Source organism: Tachysurus fulvidraco, chromosome 12 (genome assembly GCF_022655615.1).
Source record: "Tachysurus fulvidraco isolate hzauxx_2018 chromosome 12, HZAU_PFXX_2.0, whole genome shotgun sequence".
Lineage (NCBI taxonomy): Eukaryota > Metazoa > Chordata > Actinopteri > Siluriformes > Bagridae > Tachysurus > Tachysurus fulvidraco.
This window is the reverse complement of record NC_062529.1, coordinates 1,067,688-1,086,037: the sequence shown is the minus strand read 5'-3', so window position 1 is coordinate 1,086,037 and position 18,350 is coordinate 1,067,688. Positions and strand designations below refer to the sequence as shown.

The following is an 18,350-nucleotide window of genomic DNA, read 5'->3' as shown; positions in this document are numbered from 1 at the left end:
ATCACGCATAAAATTTTGGTGTCCACTTTTGCCATTTAATAACACCATAACTTTTGGCTTACTATGTAGTCATATAATATATAATATAAAACTCTTCTTGTTTTAAATTCTCACTGAGGGATAAAACCCCTAAAGATGAAACCCTAGAACTGCCCCTGATCTTATACCTACTGAAAATCACTGAAATTTTACTTTTACTTCAAATACTTAAGTACATTAAATATCAGAAAATGACTTTTGATAGGTTTAAAAGAGGGCGGGGCGCATGCGCACTTCGTGGAATCGATTCATCTTCCCTCGGATAGTAATGCCTGTGAAGGTGATGACGTATTTTTGACAGTTGTTTCGCAGCAGACCGTTTTCGTGTGTGAAAAAGAGGTGTTGTGAAAACAAGCGTTGTGTGTAAACTGTCATAGTCGTACATTTTGGAGTTGTATTTGAACAAACACACAAAATCTCGTATCTGTAAACTGTCGTGGCCGTAGGTTTTGGGATCCAACTCGGCAAAATTAAAATTTGCACACAAATGCTTTGAATTACGTACGATTATTATTGACAGTGTTTTTATTCCATATGAACTGGTTTTATTTCCCGCCAGCGCAGTAATTGACGTTGTTCAGGAAAGAGGATCATTCCATTTGCTCGGCTCCATGGGGGGTCAATACACCTTACACAATTCCCTTACATCACCAACACAGAAATCTACATGACAAATAATATAGAAATGTTCAGAGCAAAGCGCTGATTCAGCAAAAGCTTTATTTAATATTACTATGTCCATATTGTTGGTCACATGGAATCAGCAAAGTTTCAGGATTATTAAGAAAGATCCCGTCTCCATCATCATCATCATCATCATCATCATCATCATCTCTCTCTCTCCCTCCCCCCTCTCTCTCTCACACACACTCTCTCTCTCTCTCTCTCTCTCTCTCTCTCTCTCTCTCTCTCTCTCTCTCTCTCACACACACACACACACTCTCTCTCTCACTCTCTCTCTCTCTCTCTCTCTCTCTCTCTCTCTCTCTCTCTCTCTCTCTCTCTCTCTCTCTGTCTCTCTCTCTCCCTCTTGCTCTCTCTATCTCTCTCTTTCTCTCTCTCTCTCTCTCTCTCCCTCCCTCCCTCCCTCCCTCTCTCTCTCTCTATCTCTGTCTCCCTCCCTCTCTCTGTCTCACCCCCCTCTCTCCCACTCTCTCGATCTCTCTCCCTCCCTCCCTCCCTCCTTCTCTCTCTGTCTCCCCCCCTCTCCCACAATTATCTCTCTCTCTCTCTCTCTCTCTCTCTCTCTCTCTCTCTCTCTCTCTCTCTCTCTCTCTCTCACACACACACACACACACCCTCTCTCTCTCTCTCTCTCTCTCTCTCTCTCTCTCTCTCTCTCTCTCACTCACTCACGGGTGCGGTGCCATCATATAAACTTGTGCGCACCATCGCTTTACACGGAGATTTCCTATTACACGGAAGAAACTCTTGATTTGACCGCGTTTTCCTGCTCAGAAACATCTGCATGTGGTGATGAACGCACAACCTTCATCCTGATCTAATAAAGAAGATCCATTTTTATTAAAAGATACACACCGACCTTGATGTCAGGAGGATGCATTTGGATACGAGACAAGACCTGTGACTGTTATTCGTTAAAACAGAATAAAACAGAAGGAAGTCATTATGGACACGTGAGGGATCATGAAGTGTTTTGTCTGGTGCATCTGAGTGTAAATGAAGAGTGTAATTTTTGCGCGTATTGAGACTGAAGAGGATGTGCAACTTTCCAGCGAACTCTGGTGCTTTATCTATCATAGAGTAATAAAACAATTGTTTTGGCAAAAGTCGGACGGCGATGTGTGAGCTGGAGCTTTGGGGTGTTTGGGCACGGACTTGGGGACAGTTTAAGATGCGGTCCATTGTTCTGTTCTCTGTGGGAACATGATGGCATGCCGAGGTACGTGCTGCTGTTTGGGTCTGGGCTCTGCAAGCGAGGACACGGCGCGCTTCGCCATGCTGGCGCTCCTCATCCTCTTGTACCTGGTGTGCGGTGCCGCCGTGTTCTCCGCGCTGGAGCGGCCGGAGGAAGAGCAGGCAAAGGGCCGCTGGGCGCGCAGCTTCGACCTCTTCAGCCGCAAGCACAACGTCAGCCGCAAGGAGCTCGAAGGGTTCCTCAGAGCCTACGAAGAGGCCACCGGGGCTGGTATCCGTGTGGACCGACCCAGGGCTCGCTGGGATTTCCAAGGAGCTTTCTACTTTGTGGGTACAGTTGTGTCCACTATCGGTAAGTCATCTTTATTGTGCGAGGAAACCCAGAGTTAATGCTTAAGAAGGTTCATGTGCTCCAAAATTTTGTACATGTTGTTCCCAGTGCAGTCCTTGTACCTTGTACCAAAAAAGCATTATGTAATATCTTCACTCCAGATGGAAATTAAACTCCACCTTGAATCATCTATGTGTATAAAGATATACAGTATTCACATTTCCAGGTCTAAGATTATTATACAATAATGAGACAAGAAGCTACAGCAACATAAATACTCTTTCTGCCTGAGAATGTGGACCTGGACTCATAACAGCGTGGGAGTCAAATGGACTCTGGATATTTTACACACTTTTCAGTTCACGTCATTATTTAGCCTGTCATTACTGAAAACATGGTACAACAAACGTGGTAGAAAACAGGCCACTTCAGTCCTGTTTAATTCTGACTCTTGGGGTTTTTCTCTGATATAATAGGAGTGAGTGATTAGACTGAATTTCTATATACTTTATTACAAGTAAAAGTCATGCTCTTGAGAATATTATGGCATATTATAATAAAAAGCAGTTTAAGCACAATATATACACACTGTATAACCAAACGTTCACATATACAGTAAGCCATTCACAGAGATTAGAATTAATCATTACATCATTGCCATTCGTATGACTTGTGATGTCTCATGGGGTTTTGGGGTTTGTGTATTAAGGTGTTAATTTCTGTAACATCTGATCATATTAGTTACAGTGATCTGGTGTGTATTTTTATTTTCTGTCATGTTATTACTAATCAAATGCTGATTTCTGCATATAAACATATAGAGTGTGAAGGATTTTTAAATCTAATGGCATTTCTGTCATTTCCATAGACTCCTAAAAAGTCTTAATGTTAAAATATTGCTCATTAGAGTGATCCCTCTGAAGCAAACTGGTATGTATTGTTCTTCCATGTTCCTCGATAAGAGGAAGAGTATGACACATCTATAAATCTTCCTCCTCTTCTGTTTTATACAGGGTTCGGGATGACCACACCGGCCACGGTGGGAGGCAAAATCTTCTTGATTTTTTACGGACTAATCGGCTGTGCAGCCACCATCCTGTTTTTCAACCTGTTTTTGGAGAGAATTATAACCGTGCTTGCGTTCGTGTTGAAGTCATGCCACGAAGTCCAACATCGGAGGAAAGGTGTTCTGCCTCACGACAGCAGACACGAGGCGGGCCACGTGAGGCCGGTGCACTGTGAGGACAGTCTGGCGGGTTGGAAGCCGTCTGTGTACTGCGTGATGCTCATCCTCTGCATGGCATCCATCATTATATCCTGCTGCGCCTCTGCCATGTACTCCTCGATGGAGGGCTGGGGTTATTTGGACTCTCTGTACTTCTGCTTTGTAGCATTCAGCACTATCGGATTTGGGGACATGGTGAGCGGCCAGCTCGCTGCGTACGACAACCAGACTCTCTACAGCCTGGGCAACTTTATCTTCATCCTCATGGGGGCTTGTTGCATTTACTCACTCTTCAATGTCATATCAATCGTCATCAAGCAGGTTCTCAATTGGCTTCTGAAGAAGCTTGAGATACCGTGCCGACACTGCCCGGGACGGAACCTGCGTCCGGGAAGGAACGCTATAATGCCCGGCCACTTCCGCACCAGAGTCCGGAACATCTCCATAGACACGGACGCCGTTAACGATAGCGAAACCGACGGCCGCAGGATGTCCGGGGAGATGATCTCCATGAGAGACTTTCTGGCTGCTAATAAGGTCAACTTGGCCATCATGCAGAAACAGCTTTCTGAGACGGCCAACGGATACCCACGACCGCCCGGCTCCATCAACCGACATGATGAATTCTCTGGAGGAGTCGGAGCTCTGGGAATCATGAACAACAGATTAGCTGAGACAAGCGTAGACAGATAAATCTGCACAACGACCAAAACAATCCAAAGAGGTCTAATGCCATCCATCCTGTACACATTTGCTCAGATCTGTAGTTAAGTACAGTGCTGCTTCAGTCTTGCGCCTAATGTCTCCTAAATCTTTACATAAGCTCAGGAGTGCTTTAGAACATTTCTATAAACTTGATAAACTCTTTGCTGCATCAGAGAGTTGTTTAGACATTAAATCACGTCTTCTAGATAAAGTAGGCTACATGATATTTGCAGTCTAGTTCAGCTAATTTATCCAGATGAAGGTTTTTTTGATGACAGAGTGCATGCTTTGCTGACAGTTGGATCTGAAATTGTACACCGTTAGAGACGTTGCTCTTGTGGCACTGTACAGCTGTTTTATTATTCCTCCTGACTCGGTAAGATTGAGGTGTGAGTAACAGTACAGATGCTGCGGTTGCTGACTCGTTCTTGTAGATTTCTCGGAGAGTTAAAAACAAAAAAGTTTCATAACACGCTTAGAAATCGTGCTGTTTGCTTTTTCCACTAAAGTATTACGCAATTAATCTATAAGCGGAGAATAAAATCTACGAAACTTTAGAGACAGATATGCCACGTAGTTGGTACTGAATTGATTGCACGGTACTCAAGAAGTTTTCCTCGCTGCTCAGGGGGAACTTCGGCATTTATTTTACTTTTTTATGTTTTGTAAAGTTACACTTTGTAGGTGAAATACACAGTGTACATATGAATGCTACGCTCTCAGACATAAAGATGCAAACAGTGGTACCCTTGTTAATGTGGTACCTTCATTAATGTGGTCCCCTTGTTAATGTGGTACCCTTGTTAATGTGGTACCATCGTTAATGTGGTCCCCTCGTTAATGTGGCCCCCTTGTTAATGTGGTCCCCTTGTTAATGTGGTACCCTCGTTAATGTGGTACCCTTGTTAGTGTGGTACCCTCGTTAATGTGGTCCCCTTGTTAATGTGGTACCCCTTTTTTTTTTACCAAAAAAGTATAAAGCTTCAGTGTAGTACCCTTTTTTTCTGAGAGTGTATATTAACCCATAATAAGGTCCCATTAAGTACCTGTTAGAAATATAAAAAAACCCCAAACACCCTTCACTAAAGATCTAAGTTAAAGGTTAATTGTCGCACACGTTTGTTTACTGAAAGCCACACTTTAGTTGTCAGATTTCAAGTGAGACGTGTTCATCATTATGCAGTCAGAGAAATAAATGAAGCATGATGCAGGACATCAGAAGAGTGATTCTTTTTCAGTGCTTTTGTATTTAAAAAAAGAAAGCCAGTTTTTGAATCCCATGACCTGAGAAGTGATTTGTTTGGTGCACAACACATTTCACTCCACTGATTTAAAAACGTTATCCACATGTTCTTCCTGTAGCATTATAAATCATTACAATATGAAAACTGTGTTCTTTTATTAAAAGATGTCAGAAGCCAAACCCCTGATAATGGAACAGATTCTGTAAGTGTGTGTGTGTGTGTGTGTGTGTGTATGCGTATGTGTGTGTGTGTGTGTGTGTGTGTGTGTGTGTTTGTATGTGTGTGTATGTGTGTGTATGTGTGTGTGTGTGTATGTGTGTGTGTGTGTGCGTGTGTTTGTATGTGTGTGTGTTTGTATGTGTGTGTGTGTGTGTGTGTGTGTGTGTGTGTGTATGCGTGTGTGTGTGTGTGTGCGTGTGTGTATGTGTATGCGTGTGTGTGTGTGTGTGTGTGCGCGTGTGTTTGTATGTGTATATGTGTGTGTGTGTGTGTGTGTGTGTGTGTGTGTGTGTGTGTGTGTGTGTGTCTTCTCATGATGAAAAAATTGAGAACATTAAATCTGCTGAACTACAATTCAAACATGACCAGACGAGCAAACGTGCTTTTAAGACTCAAAAAAAAGGCTAATCTTTTATTTTATTTAAATTTTGTGGTATTTATTTATTATTTTTAGTCTAAAAAAAAGCTTTAAAAAAGGGCAAAACAAGAAAGGGAAAAAAAAGCACAGTTCACCTCCCCTGTAATGGACTGGTGTCTTATCCAGTGTGTGTTCACGTGTCACAGACAGAAGTCCAGACAGATTCCACAGATCCACCGAGACCCTGACCAGGAGACTGAAGTGTTACTGAAAGTGAGTGGTCAAAACTGTCACAACAACACACTCTATTCTATTTCTATTAAAGCCACCTGATTTAAAGCAGAATGAGGTACAAATATCTATTCTGTTAAAATAACCACTTAAATCTACAACTGAGATAATTCATCTCTTGCACCCACTATATAAGTCATACGGTATATCAACTGATGCTTTAACATTATATGCTTTACATACTTGTGTGTGTTTGTGTGTTTGTGATCTCTGAGATTTGTTCTCTATATTTAATTACGTATTACGAATTATGAATTACTCCATAAGCATGACAGGAGTAAGAATAACACGAACACACACTAGAGGGCGCTAGTGTGTTTGTTTACACCCACACACAACTACATTACTCCACACAACTGGATCCATGAATAGAACGGGGGGCATAGAAGCCTTTATTATCGCCACATATACATTACAGCGGAATTCTTTTTTCTTTACATACCCCAAATGAGGAGGTTGGGGTCAGAGTGCAGGGGCAGCTATGATACAGTGCCGCTGGAACAGGGATTGTTGAGGGCCTTGCTCAAGGGCCCAGCACTGGCAGCTTGGCTGTGTGGGGCCTTGTACCCCGATCCTCCGATGAACAACCCAGAGCCTTAACCAGTTGAGCCATGATGCATTACATTCTGCTTGTCTCTGAAATCCCAGTGTAAGAGTTTCCTTAAGAAAAAACCTCTTCCAGGGTTAAATCACAAAACATTGTAAAATATTGATTGTATATATTTATTTTAGAACAAGAACAACAACAACAATATTAATAATTTTATTCATAATAATAATAATTATAATAATAATAATAATAATAACAAGAAGAATAAGAATAAGAATAATAAGAATGTTGAGAATGTCAGGATTTACAAAAGTATATTGTAATAATAATAATAATAATCAAATAATAATAATTATGATGATAATAATAATAGCAATAATAATGATAACAGCAACAACAACAACAACAACAATAATAATAACAATAATAATAATAACAATAATAATAATTATTATTGTTATTATTATTATTATTATTATTATTATTATAACACCAATAATAATAATAATAATAATAACAATAATAATTATTATTATTGTTGTTATTATTATAACACCAATAATAATAATAATAATAATAATAATAATAATAATAATAATAATAATAATAATAATAATAATAATAATAATATAATTATTATTATTATTATTATTGTCGCAATTTTAGGAAACAGACTCCAAAGGGTATGCAAAATTTTGCACATCTATCTATCTATCTATCTATCTATCTATCTGTCTGTCTATCTATCTATCTATCTATCTATCTATCTATCTATCTATCTATCTATCTATCTATCTATCTATCTATCTATCTATCTATGCCTCTGCTTGTAGTCCTGTAGACTGGACTACATTTCCCATGATACCCCGCGCGCAGCTTACTGTTCATATCAATATGGCTTCTGTCACTCACACAAAGGCAAATGATATTTTGCTGTGAGCTGCGGGTTTGATGATTGAAGAGGAGGGTAGAGAGAGCGAGAGAGAGAGAGAGAGAGAGAGAGAGAGAGAGAGAGAGAGGCGGACATGTCGCGCTGTGTTTGGTGACAGAGGGACTTTTACGACGCGTTTTGTTCCGGGACCAAAATTCCTCGTAAATAAATTAAATGTTATGGTGGACGGAGGCCGAGCTGAAGGTAAGAGCAGATGTTGTGTGTGAGCTGCAGGAACAACACTGCGTGCACCCGTGATTTCTCTTCTTCTGTTCATGTGATCTCTGTTACAAAGCCACCAAATGTGCAGAGCAACAGGACATAAACACTGCGTGCATGTGTGAACGGGGTGTGACTACCCGGGATTATCATCATCATCTTCATCACTATTATCATTATTATTATTATTATTATTATTATTATTATTATTATTATTATTATTACATGAGCAGGTTGCAGATCTGTCTATCAGACTAATCCCACTGCTGAGCTCAGCAGATATCAGGATTAGTTGATCTTGACCGGTCCACCATGCAGCAGGGTGTTTCAGCAGGTTTTAACTCTCAGATCCATGATCAGGTCCCATGCGGTTCTGCGTCCTGAATGTGTGTGTGCTGAATCCTAAATAAACACTGGATTCACAAGCCCACTGTTCATGTAGTGGTGGTGTTTGGGACACAGCCTGGGTGTGTGGTCCTGTGCATCTGAGGGATGTTCGATGGACTGTTGATTGCTTAAAGAAGCTGACGTTTATTCAGGGATACGTTTAAGACCGATTCTGGCACCGATTTGTACATGTAGTCATAAAAAAGTATATTCTAAGATACCAGCGTCTGATCTGAGGTGACATCAGATACTAGACATGAAGTCAGAGCGATCTGAAAGTATCTCAATTGAATAATAAAACTGCAAAATATCAGCAGGAGATACTACACACAGAGCACGGAGACGAATCGGCGAGCACGTTAGTCGCTAAAAATGTGCCGTGAATCGGGAGAGCAGTTCACTCCTGTGAGCACTGAGCACCACATGCTTCCTTTTGCCAGCATCAACGGTTCACACCGTCTTTAAAAGCAGACACTCCGTACACGTTAAGTGGACGTCCTCGAACTCGCTTATCTGTGTAAAGTCGGAGTCCGTTTCTAGCAGCAACTGACAACAACCGACATAAACAGAGCTTTAAAAAGTGTCTCATGGATTCATTTACACCAAATATCGCTCGCTCAGACATTCCTTCGAAATTAGTGATGTACTTTATATAGTGCTGAATTGCATTTAAAATGAAATGTCCCTGAATAGGGGATACGGTGGCTTAGTGGTTAGCACGTTCACCTCACACCTTCAGGGTTGCGGGTTCGATTCCCACCTCCGCCTCGTGTGTGTGGAGTTTGCATGTTCCCCCCGTGCCTCGGGGGTTTCCTCCGGGTACTCCGGTTTCCTCCCCCGGTCCAAAGACATGCATGGTAGGTTGATTGGCATCTCTGGAAAATAGTGTGTGTGTGTGTGTGTGGGTGAATGAGAGTGTGTGTGTGCCCTGTGATGGGTTGGCACTCCATCCAGGGTGTATCCTGCCTCGATGCCCGATGACGCCTGAGATAGGCACAGGCTCCCCGTGACCCGAGAAGTTCAGATAAGCGGTAGAAGATGACTGAATGAATGAATGTCCCCGAATATCACATAAGGAATCGGACGCGAGTTATCTGAAAATTCCCGATCAGATCTCATTCAAGACGCAGACCGAACGTAGAGACACTGCCTGTAGCGGCGTCACGTTCCTCTGAGGATGAATTCCTGGGAAACTTTCCATCATGGAAAGCAAAGTTGCACAGTTTCGGTGTAGAGCGATTTCTCCTGCAGAGATCCGGCGAACCTGTAAAGGATGATTTATTTATGTCTAATTCTGCAGGAAAACCCCGTGTTGGGTTAAAAGGATGACTGGGATTTATGTGTGTTTATATATTTCTCAGCCTGATCATTAAGGATCATAACTGGTGCAGAAATCAACACTCTGGTTGTGCAGTTACAGGAAAATAATCACCCACACAGACGTGAGGCCGAGGTACCGTTTAGTCCAGCGCTTTCTAATAACAGCATATTTTCTAAAAGCGTCCATTTAGGTTCATTTTATATTCTGTTTTCCAAACATGTTTTTGATCTGTTTCTATGCACGAGGAGAGAAACTATATAAATTGACACGTAAATCAGAATTGAGAATTTATTTTTTTTTCCATCTCCAGCCTCCACTGAGTGAGATGGAGATTATGAAGAAAAACGATCCACTTGTGATGCCTGCAATAAATAATGCAAATAATAATAATGCAAATAATAATAATAATAAAGGTTTTCATTTGGATCTCTGGTCATTACATTTAATGCTCCAGAACATCTGCAGAACATCTACTGTACATTAGTTCCTCGGTGGAGAATTAGCGAAGGATGAATCTGACGTGTTGTGAACGTGAGTGTCGGTGCTGCTCTTATTCTCCAGTATGCGCAGTGAAATATGGAGGCTCTGTGAGGTGAAAGCAAGGATAATACATGCATTCCTGCAGGATTTTTAAATGGCCTTTACGCAGCTCAGAGGCAGAGCTGAGCAGGCACCCGGGAGGGAGGAGATACATTTAAGGAAAAACCACCAAGGGGGGAAAAAATTTCTGTCCAAGATAGCTGAGCTAGTTTTAACAAAAGAGCCTCAGAGCTGGAATTTTATCTGAGAATAATTCTCTCAATGCTGAGCTCAGCCTGTACACACACACACACACACACACACACACACACACACACACACACACACACACACACACTTTTATATTCTATTGACTGTATAGGAATGTAGATGAACATTAAAGGTCCTTCACAAACAGCTCTGAGCGTTCGTCTCCTTCTTAAACAAAAGCCACATGTTTTCTTAATCTCTACCAGACAAAATAGCTAATCTCAACGATCATCACACATTTCTATAATCATCTTACCATCTGGTCCTCACAAATAGCTAAATACAAGCGCGCACACACACACACACACACACACACACACACACACACACATTTGCACAAATGCCTTCGAGTGCCAACGCAATGTGCGTTCCATATGGAACAAAGTCATATAATATTCCATGAATTTCCAATCAGGAATTTGTTTTTCTAACACATTCCAGACGGAAAAGAAATAACCCAGCCAGCACAAACACTCACACGGCTTCGGACTTTTATTACCAGCCAACGTACGGCTAAAGGTGTGTGTGTTTATGAACAGGCCGACTTTAAATCCTTAACGATCCCTGATTTTCTTTCAGAACTGGACGAGAGGTTTCTTTCCTGCTGCCTGTGAGGGTTCTTTTCCCTTCATCATATTGATCACCGTACGAGTTTGTATCTGTAAAATACGTGACGGTTGAATCCTAGCCAGCTAAATTGATAGCCTCGGTAATTCGCTCTCTTATGCTCAGCGGCCGTATATTTCCTGGTTGCTTGGCAACGAGCGTATGACGGGACTGCTAGGATGTGTCATTGTGTATGTTTTTAGCACATCAGGGATAGTAATTCATCGTCATGCATCATTTCCATTGCTCTTTCTCTCTCTCTCTCTATTTCTCTCTCTTTCTCTCTTTCTCGCTCTCTCTCTTTCTCTCTCTCTCTCTCTCTCTCTCTCTCTCTCTCTCTCTCTCTCTCTCTCTCTCTCTGTCCTTGTGTTTGGTCAGAATGTCACATTACACCGACGAGCCTCGCTTTACCATCGAGCAGATCGATCTGCTGCAGCGGCTGCGCGGGAGCGGCATGACGAAGCAGGAGATCCTACATGCACTGGACACGTTGGAGCGTCTGGAGCGCGAGCATGTGCAGAAGTTTGGCCCACGTCACCCCCATGCTGGAGGGACGAGAGGAGGAGGAGGAGGTGGAGGCGTCGGCAGCCACGGCAGCTCCAGTTCCGCGGCACCGTCCAGCACCGCTCCCACTTCGCCTTCATCTGCCTCTGTGGCCACTCAGACCGTGTTCCACGGCAGTACTCCGTCCCCGTCACCGACCAGCTACGACACCTCACCGCCCCCCACCATCACCGTGCCCATGGGTGTGGTGGCGCTGGCAGCTCAAAACGGCCGCGACAGCTTAGCGCCTGTCAGCAATGGGAAGCTGTCGCCTACTCAGTATCCCGTACCTGCTCGGGCCTTCGGCTTTGAGCCCGCCGAGGAGGAAGTGGACATCGATGACCGCGTGGAGGAGCTCATGAGGTCACTACCATCATTCAGTTAATAATAAATTACAGGACATTATTATTATTATTATTATTATTATAACTATTATTCTAGATTGCATTCTGGTCGTCTACTTCTAACATCCGTCATCCTTCACTTCCTGTGTTGCCAGAAAGGACAGTAATATAATTAAAGAGGAGATCAAGGCCTTCTTAGGGAGCCGGAGAATTTCACAAGCCGTCGTCGCTCAAGTCACAGGTTAGTGCTTGTGACACGCTGCTCGCTCACTTCACGGTGTACGGCGCTGATTCCCTGCACAGGGAGGAACGGCAACGTTTATCAGTTAACACGTGAATTCCACGTAGACACCAATATTTTGGTCTGTGTTGTTTTGCACTGAACAGGCATCAGTCAGAGTCGGATCTCCCACTGGCTCCTGCAGCAGGGTTCTGACCTGAGCGAGCAGAAGAAGAGAGCCTTCTATCGCTGGTACCAGTTGGAGAAGACCACACCTGGTAATGCCACACTCCACCCACACAGGCCCCCTACCTCCACCCTGCAGCTAGCCCATCAATCCATTATTAAAGCGCTCATAGCAGACCTGTGGAGTTTGGCTCGCACTAGTGTGTGTGTGTGTGTGTGTGTGTGTGTGTGTGAGACTGTGTGTGTCTGTGTTTGTGTGTGTGTCTGTGTGTGAGTGAGACTGTGTCTGTGTCTGTGTGTGTGTGTGTGTGTGTGTGTGTGTGTGTCTGTGTTTGTTTTTGTGTGTGTGTCTGTGTGTGAGTGAGACTGTGTCTGTGTGTCTGTGTGTGAGACTGTGTGTGTGTGAGACTGTGAGAGTGTGTGTGTTTGTGTGTGTGTGTGTGTGTGTGTGTGAGAGAGAGAGAGACTGTGATGAGATCAGGCTATGAGAGTCTAATCTAGTCCGTCTAACACAAATCTCTGTGCAATGCTTTAGATATTATTTCAAATAAATCTGACTTTGGTCAATTAGGCGGTGAGATTAGAGTTAAAAGCGTTAAAAGTGTCGGCAGTAACGTGAGGTGGAGGTGCAGCTGGAGATGGAGATGATTCCAGAGCAACCATCATGTGCTGAGAGATCAGAGAGCTGTACAACTGATACACGGTCACTTTTGTCGTCCCAGGTGCCACTCTGGCTATGAGACCCGCCCCCATGGCACTGGAGGACATCGTAGAGTGGCACCAGAGCGCTCCGCCCATCAACTGCAGCCCCGGGAGCTTCCGCCTGCGCCGTGGCAGCCGCTTCACCTGGAGGAAAGAGTGTCTCGCTGTCATGGAGAGGTGAGGGTCAAACCAAACTGATGAAATGTTTAATTAATTAATTAGATAACGAGTTTAATCAGGTGACTTTATTTATGTGCTGCTTTAGTTACTTTAATGACAACCAGTATCCTGACGAGGCCAAGAGGGAGGAAATCGCCAACGCCTGCAACGCCGTGATACAGAAGCCAGGTGAGGCTGATGCCTAACGGTGAAGCAGACATTTCTGAATGCAGGTTAAAGTGTTGAAGCTCGTTTCTGAACCGCTACGACGTCTTTATGTTTAGGGAAGAAGCTCTCTGATCTAGAGCGGGTCACGTCTCTAAAAGTGTACAACTGGTTTGCGAACCGGCGAAAGGAGATTAAGAGAAGAGCCAATATAGGTAACGTTGAAGCCCTTTGGGGGGGGTGGGACCCAAAATGCTCTTTCTTTTCTTTAAATGTAGTAATTAATTTATTATTATTTAATTATTGAGTTTTCCCTCTTTTATTGCTTAAAGATGAGGATTTTCAATTTATATATTAAGATTAAACCCTTGCATTTTTCTGTCCTAGAAATAAGCCCCGCCTCCTGTTTGACCTAAAGGCAATGTGTTAGTATTGTGTAATTGTAACAGGAAGGGAAAAGCTTGCCAGTGTTTTTTATTATGCATATAAAGCGTGTGTGTGGACGTTGTGCGTCCACTCTGACCTCCGATATGGCAAGGTGTGTTTTTTTTTTCGAAGAAGCAGCAATCCTGGAGACTCATGGGCTTGACGTGCAGAGTCCAGGTGGTCACTCCAACAGTGACGAGATCGACGGCAACGACTTCAGCGAGCCGGGCGCCGAGCCGGGGTTAGGGACGGTAAGGACCGCATTTAACTCCACTCCATTTCCAGCCTCCTCTGTCCAGCTGTCTTAAGATTTAACACAGACTATAAAGGTCAGTTTCTCGAGCTGTTACAAAACCGTGACTGAATTGTCTTGGGATAAGAGAGCAGTGGCCACAGGCTTTGGTTTCGGTGTCATCCTCCTTCCAGGTACATAAGTAATGCCTAGTGCTGGATCACCTCTTTACTTACACTACATTAGCGCTATGTAGCTCTGAAGCATTGAGAGCTTTTAAAGCCTCGTGATGGACAAAGTGAGACTTTTTCCACTGCACATTGTACCAGAACCTTCTAAGCCTTGGACTTGCAGATCATCGTGAATTTGAGCTCGGACGATAAAAGGTCGGATAAAACGACTAATCAGTCAAATAAATCCAAGCTATTATTATGTCAGACTAAACAATTACACAAAGAAGCTTCGCCCTGTGATTGACGTCCAGAATGATAGACAGGTTATCTTAAGATCTTAATAAGCCAAGAACTCATGCTCCTTTTGTAAAGTTCTGTCGGTTCCTGTTTGGGACGCATCCTGTCTTTAAAAGTGCAGTGGAAACAGAAAAAAAATGCCCTAAAAGGCCACTCTTGCGTTTGTAGGTACCAACTTTGCTCTCTGGTTGGTTGGAGCATCCCATGGGGGCAGGGCTGGGCTCAAGCAGTGGGGGCGGGGCATCGAGCTGATTGGCTTCAGATTGACGGCTGTGTCCTGGTCTTGTCGCCCCTCCCCCACCAGGACGAGAGCACGGGAGCGAGCGAGCACCAGGACCCCATCAGCCTGGCAGTGGAGATGGCGGCAGTCAATCACTCCATCCTGGCGCTGTCACAGCAGGGCAGGGGCGGCAGCGACGTCAAGGCCGAGGTGCTTGATGACGACTGAGGACTCTTTCCATACACAAACACACACACACAGCATCGCATTCACACACTGTATCTGCCAAAGGAGGAGACGGCTCTGGGACGAGGAGTTGGGGAGCCATGTGATGCTAGTTTTGCAACTATTTAAAGCATATGTTCAAAATTTAATATAATATTTATAGGAAAATTAAACATTTAATTAATTCTGTTAATATGTACAAGTTGTTTAATCCTCCTTCCTGTGGAAGACTTGTGGGAAACTAACACTCTTAAATGCATGCTAGTTACACTAGTTCAATTTCTCAGGCCTTTGTAAACAAACAAAGCCTTTTTATTTTGGAAAAGGAAAAAACAACATGTCAGCTTTCCTCCTACAGCCTTTACTGTAGTATTTAAATAGGTTCTGTGGCCTAGAAATGAGCTATTTATCAAATTTGGCCATTAAAATCCCAAAAAGTGAAAAAAAACAAAAACAAACAACGTGTTACAAAAAAAAGCCGTTTATTATTTCCAGCGCCCTCTGCTGCTTGCAAACTAAATTACAGTCGCAGTGACATATTTCCCATTTGCCCAGCACTGACTCCACCCCCTTTATCCAAACCTTTTAGGGTTAAAGGAATGCTGGAGGCGGAGCTGATTTTCAGGCCAGAAATATTTAAACACAAGTCTGAAAATCAGAATGAACCAAAATAGAGGATATTACACATAAAAAAAATTAGAAACCTCACCTTTAAGGCAAACATTAGTGTGTTACCTAATATTTTAGATGGAAAAGTATCACTCCCCTTTTCCTTCTCTCTCTCTCTCTCTCTCTCTCTCTCTCTCTCTCTCTCTCTCTCTCTCTCTCTCTCTCTCTCTCTCTCTCCGTCTCCTCCTCTGTAAGTTTAACACTGATCTTCATCACCTCCAGGCTGGATGTCGTGACCTCTTGTCGTCTAGCTGCCTGTAAACACGACTCTCCTCAATAGTCCTGAGATCACATGAGCCTTATCAATGATCATGTACTTCATCCTCCTCTTTATCATCATCATCATCATCACCGCCACTCGCCCAGGGTCTGCTACACATCTTAGGCTTCTTTAAAAGCAATCGGACAAATGCTGTTAATCGTACCATGTGTAACCTCATAGTATTGTGGATCAGGGTGCTGTTTGGAACTCTACAGAGAATCGGGTGTAAACACAGAGGCCCTGATTTACATAAGAAGTGGGCGTGGTTTTAGAGGATGAACCTATATGAAAGTTTTTTGCGTCTCCGATATAAGTTCGATTCAAAACTACAAACTATTAATGCAAAAATTAAAAGTATAATCAGTTCACTATGTACCTTTAACGTGCACGTGTTCAATAGGAAATTTAGATTTTAACGTGGACGCGCTTTCAGAGTGGGAGGGGCTTAATGTCTCTTCCATGTCATTCATGACGACGCTAGCCAATCCTGGGTGTCCTCGAGGAAACACCTCCTCTATTTAAACCCTATCGTCATGGATACACTGTACATCATTTTAAGACGCTTTTATTATCCTAATCTGGCGTAGGGTCTAAATTTAAACCTTCTTCTGATCAAATTTTACCTGCCGTCAGGTTGTGTTCATTTACACACTGCTCACGGAGTGGCTTTCAGGTTTAATAAATCACACTGTAGGTGCTAAATTTTGCTTCACCACTTGCTATTTAGTATAGATTGAAAATCGCAGTGTGGTCGATTTTTCTTTAATACACACGCAAAGCTTTAAGTAAAGCAGGACGTGTGACTGTAGATGCATCACTCAGAGCTCGAACTGGATGATGATCGCAGGTGAACCTTCAGATCGTGTACAGAATTTAACACGCATGCGCAGAACTAATAACGTCGGTTTCTCGGTTTAAAGTATTTTGTCCAAATTACTGGAGCGGATTTAAAGCAGTGAAAAGAAAACAACGTGTGTTTGCTTGTCTGATCGAAGGATAGCGTGTAAACGTGAAACTGACATCATAGATAAAAATGAAGCTGAATGAACTGAAACCTTAACAACGTTAATTAAAGGGAAATAACGTTAAAATTCATGATTCATTTTAAAGCGTGGAAGGGAATAACATGTGAATAAAATGTTCAGCAGTTTGGATTAAATGAAAGATTTTATTTTTCAGAATTCTCGATTTCAGGAAATCATTTCACCGTTTGTTAGTGCGGACTGTTTACTTTGTGTTGCCTGTGGAGTAAAAAAAAAAGCTCCTTAAATGTTTTGGTTAATTGAGAAGGATGCTTTCGACAATCTTTAATTTTCTCGTTCACAGCGATGTGTTCGAGGTTTCTTTTTCGCGTGTGTGTGTGTGTGTGTGTGTGTGTGTGTGTGTGTGTGTTTCATCATCAGCACTTAATATTTATTTCATGACCTCTGAAAGCGCTTGTCAGCTCGAGTCTGACGCGGATCTGACCTCTGATAGTAATCCCTTTATTCCGTCCAAACGTTTCGTGTTTAGTTCTCACACTTCTCTCTTTAGTGATGTCAGAGAGGAACCCAAACGGTACCGGAACCACAACCCAAATCCTGCGATCAGGGTGAACGAGCAGGCGGACATTTCTGTTCGACAGGAAATCAGGAGCTTGACTGTCCTGTCGATCTGTCCGTGTTTAATATGTGAATATATTAAAATCTATATAAATCTATAAATATTCTACGACGCAAATACTGTTGTATCAACTGCAGATAGTTAAATCCTGTAACTTCTATTTCAGAATTTAGTGCCTTTTTTTGGACAGTAGACTGTTCAGTAATTAATATGTAGTATATGTTTGCTTTATGACTTTTTTAAGACTTTTTTTTTAAACCTGTGTTTATTTTAGTACTGTATCTTCTAGAGAATAAAGTCTAAATCAATGACGAGCTCTAAACTGCAGATGCTTCTTTTGTAAATAAACAGTTCATTCCTAAGTGTGTGTGTGTGTGTGTGTGAGAGAGTGAGTGAGTGAGTGAGTGAGTGAGTGAGAGAGAGAGAGAGAGAGAGAGAGAGAGAGAGAATGAGGGAATGAATGGGTGAGGGATCTCCAGGACCAGGAACCTACATGAACTAGGAGTTAAGCAGAAGAAAATATAAACTGAAGAAAATTAAACGGTGTGAAAAAACAAAAACAACAACAAAAAAAGATGGGTCCAAAATAAAGACACGAAAGAAAAAGGAGAGACAGAAGAAAGAAAATCGACTGAATACAAAAAGGAAGGAAACAAGATGAAACAACGATCATGTGAAAAGGTTAGAAGTGAAAATACAATAGAGGGAAGAAAGATCTGAAAGAAAATGGGAAAAAAACATTTTACAAGAAAACAGAAGGAAGAGGAAGAAAGGGACATACACAGACCCAGTGATCCCGAGGGTACGTGAGGTCAAGAGGGCGGAGAACGTT

The 18,350-nt window shown here is 42.6% G+C and overlaps 2 protein-coding genes across 7 annotated transcripts; both read left to right on the top strand.

Moving 5' to 3' along the window:
- Positions 1 to 1,381: 1,381 nt before the first annotated feature.
- Positions 1,382 to 5,618, top strand: kcnk13a (potassium channel, subfamily K, member 13a). Its single transcript, XM_027157046.2, has 2 exons — positions 1,382 to 2,269; positions 3,262 to 5,618. The coding sequence occupies exons 1-2, from the start codon at positions 1,927 to 1,929 to the stop codon at positions 4,164 to 4,166; spliced, it is 1,248 nt and encodes a 415-aa protein (XP_027012847.2). The 5' UTR covers positions 1,382 to 1,926; the 3' UTR covers positions 4,167 to 5,618.
- Positions 5,619 to 7,718: 2,100 nt separating this feature from the next.
- On the top strand, positions 7,719 to 17,880 carry hmbox1a (homeobox containing 1a). 6 transcript variants are annotated; one of them, XM_027157098.2, is made up of 9 exons: positions 7,719 to 7,975; positions 11,472 to 11,999; positions 12,136 to 12,221; positions 12,368 to 12,478; positions 13,109 to 13,265; positions 13,354 to 13,436; positions 13,532 to 13,627; positions 13,977 to 14,089; positions 14,845 to 17,880. In XM_027157098.2, exons 2-9 carry the CDS (start codon positions 11,473 to 11,475, stop codon positions 14,986 to 14,988), a joined length of 1,317 nt encoding a protein of 438 aa, XP_027012899.2. In that variant the 5' UTR covers positions 7,719 to 7,975; position 11,472; the 3' UTR covers positions 14,989 to 17,880. The 6 variants fall into 6 exon arrangements, with proteins under 6 accessions (XP_027012899.2, XP_027012898.2, XP_027012897.2 ...); XM_027157097.2 differs by having other exon boundaries at positions 13,974 to 14,089; XM_027157096.2 differs by having other exon boundaries at positions 13,971 to 14,089.
- Positions 17,881 to 18,350: the final 470 nt, after the last annotated feature.

Coding starts and splice junctions, on each gene's coding strand:
- kcnk13a (XM_027157046.2), top strand. CDS start 1,927: ATGATGGCATGCCGAGGTACGTGCTGCTGTTTGGGTCTGGGCTCTGCA. Junction 2,270..3,261: donor TACAGTTGTGTCCACTATCG/GTAAGTCATCTT, acceptor TGTTTTATACAG/GGTTCGGGATGACCACACCG.
- hmbox1a (XM_027157096.2), top strand. CDS start 11,473: ATGTCACATTACACCGACGAGCCTCGCTTTACCATCGAGCAGATCGAT. Junction 12,479..13,108: donor GTTGGAGAAGACCACACCTG/GTAATGCCACAC, acceptor TTGTCGTCCCAG/GTGCCACTCTGGCTATGAGA. Junction 13,437..13,531: donor CGCCGTGATACAGAAGCCAG/GTGAGGCTGATG, acceptor CTTTATGTTTAG/GGAAGAAGCTCTCTGATCTA.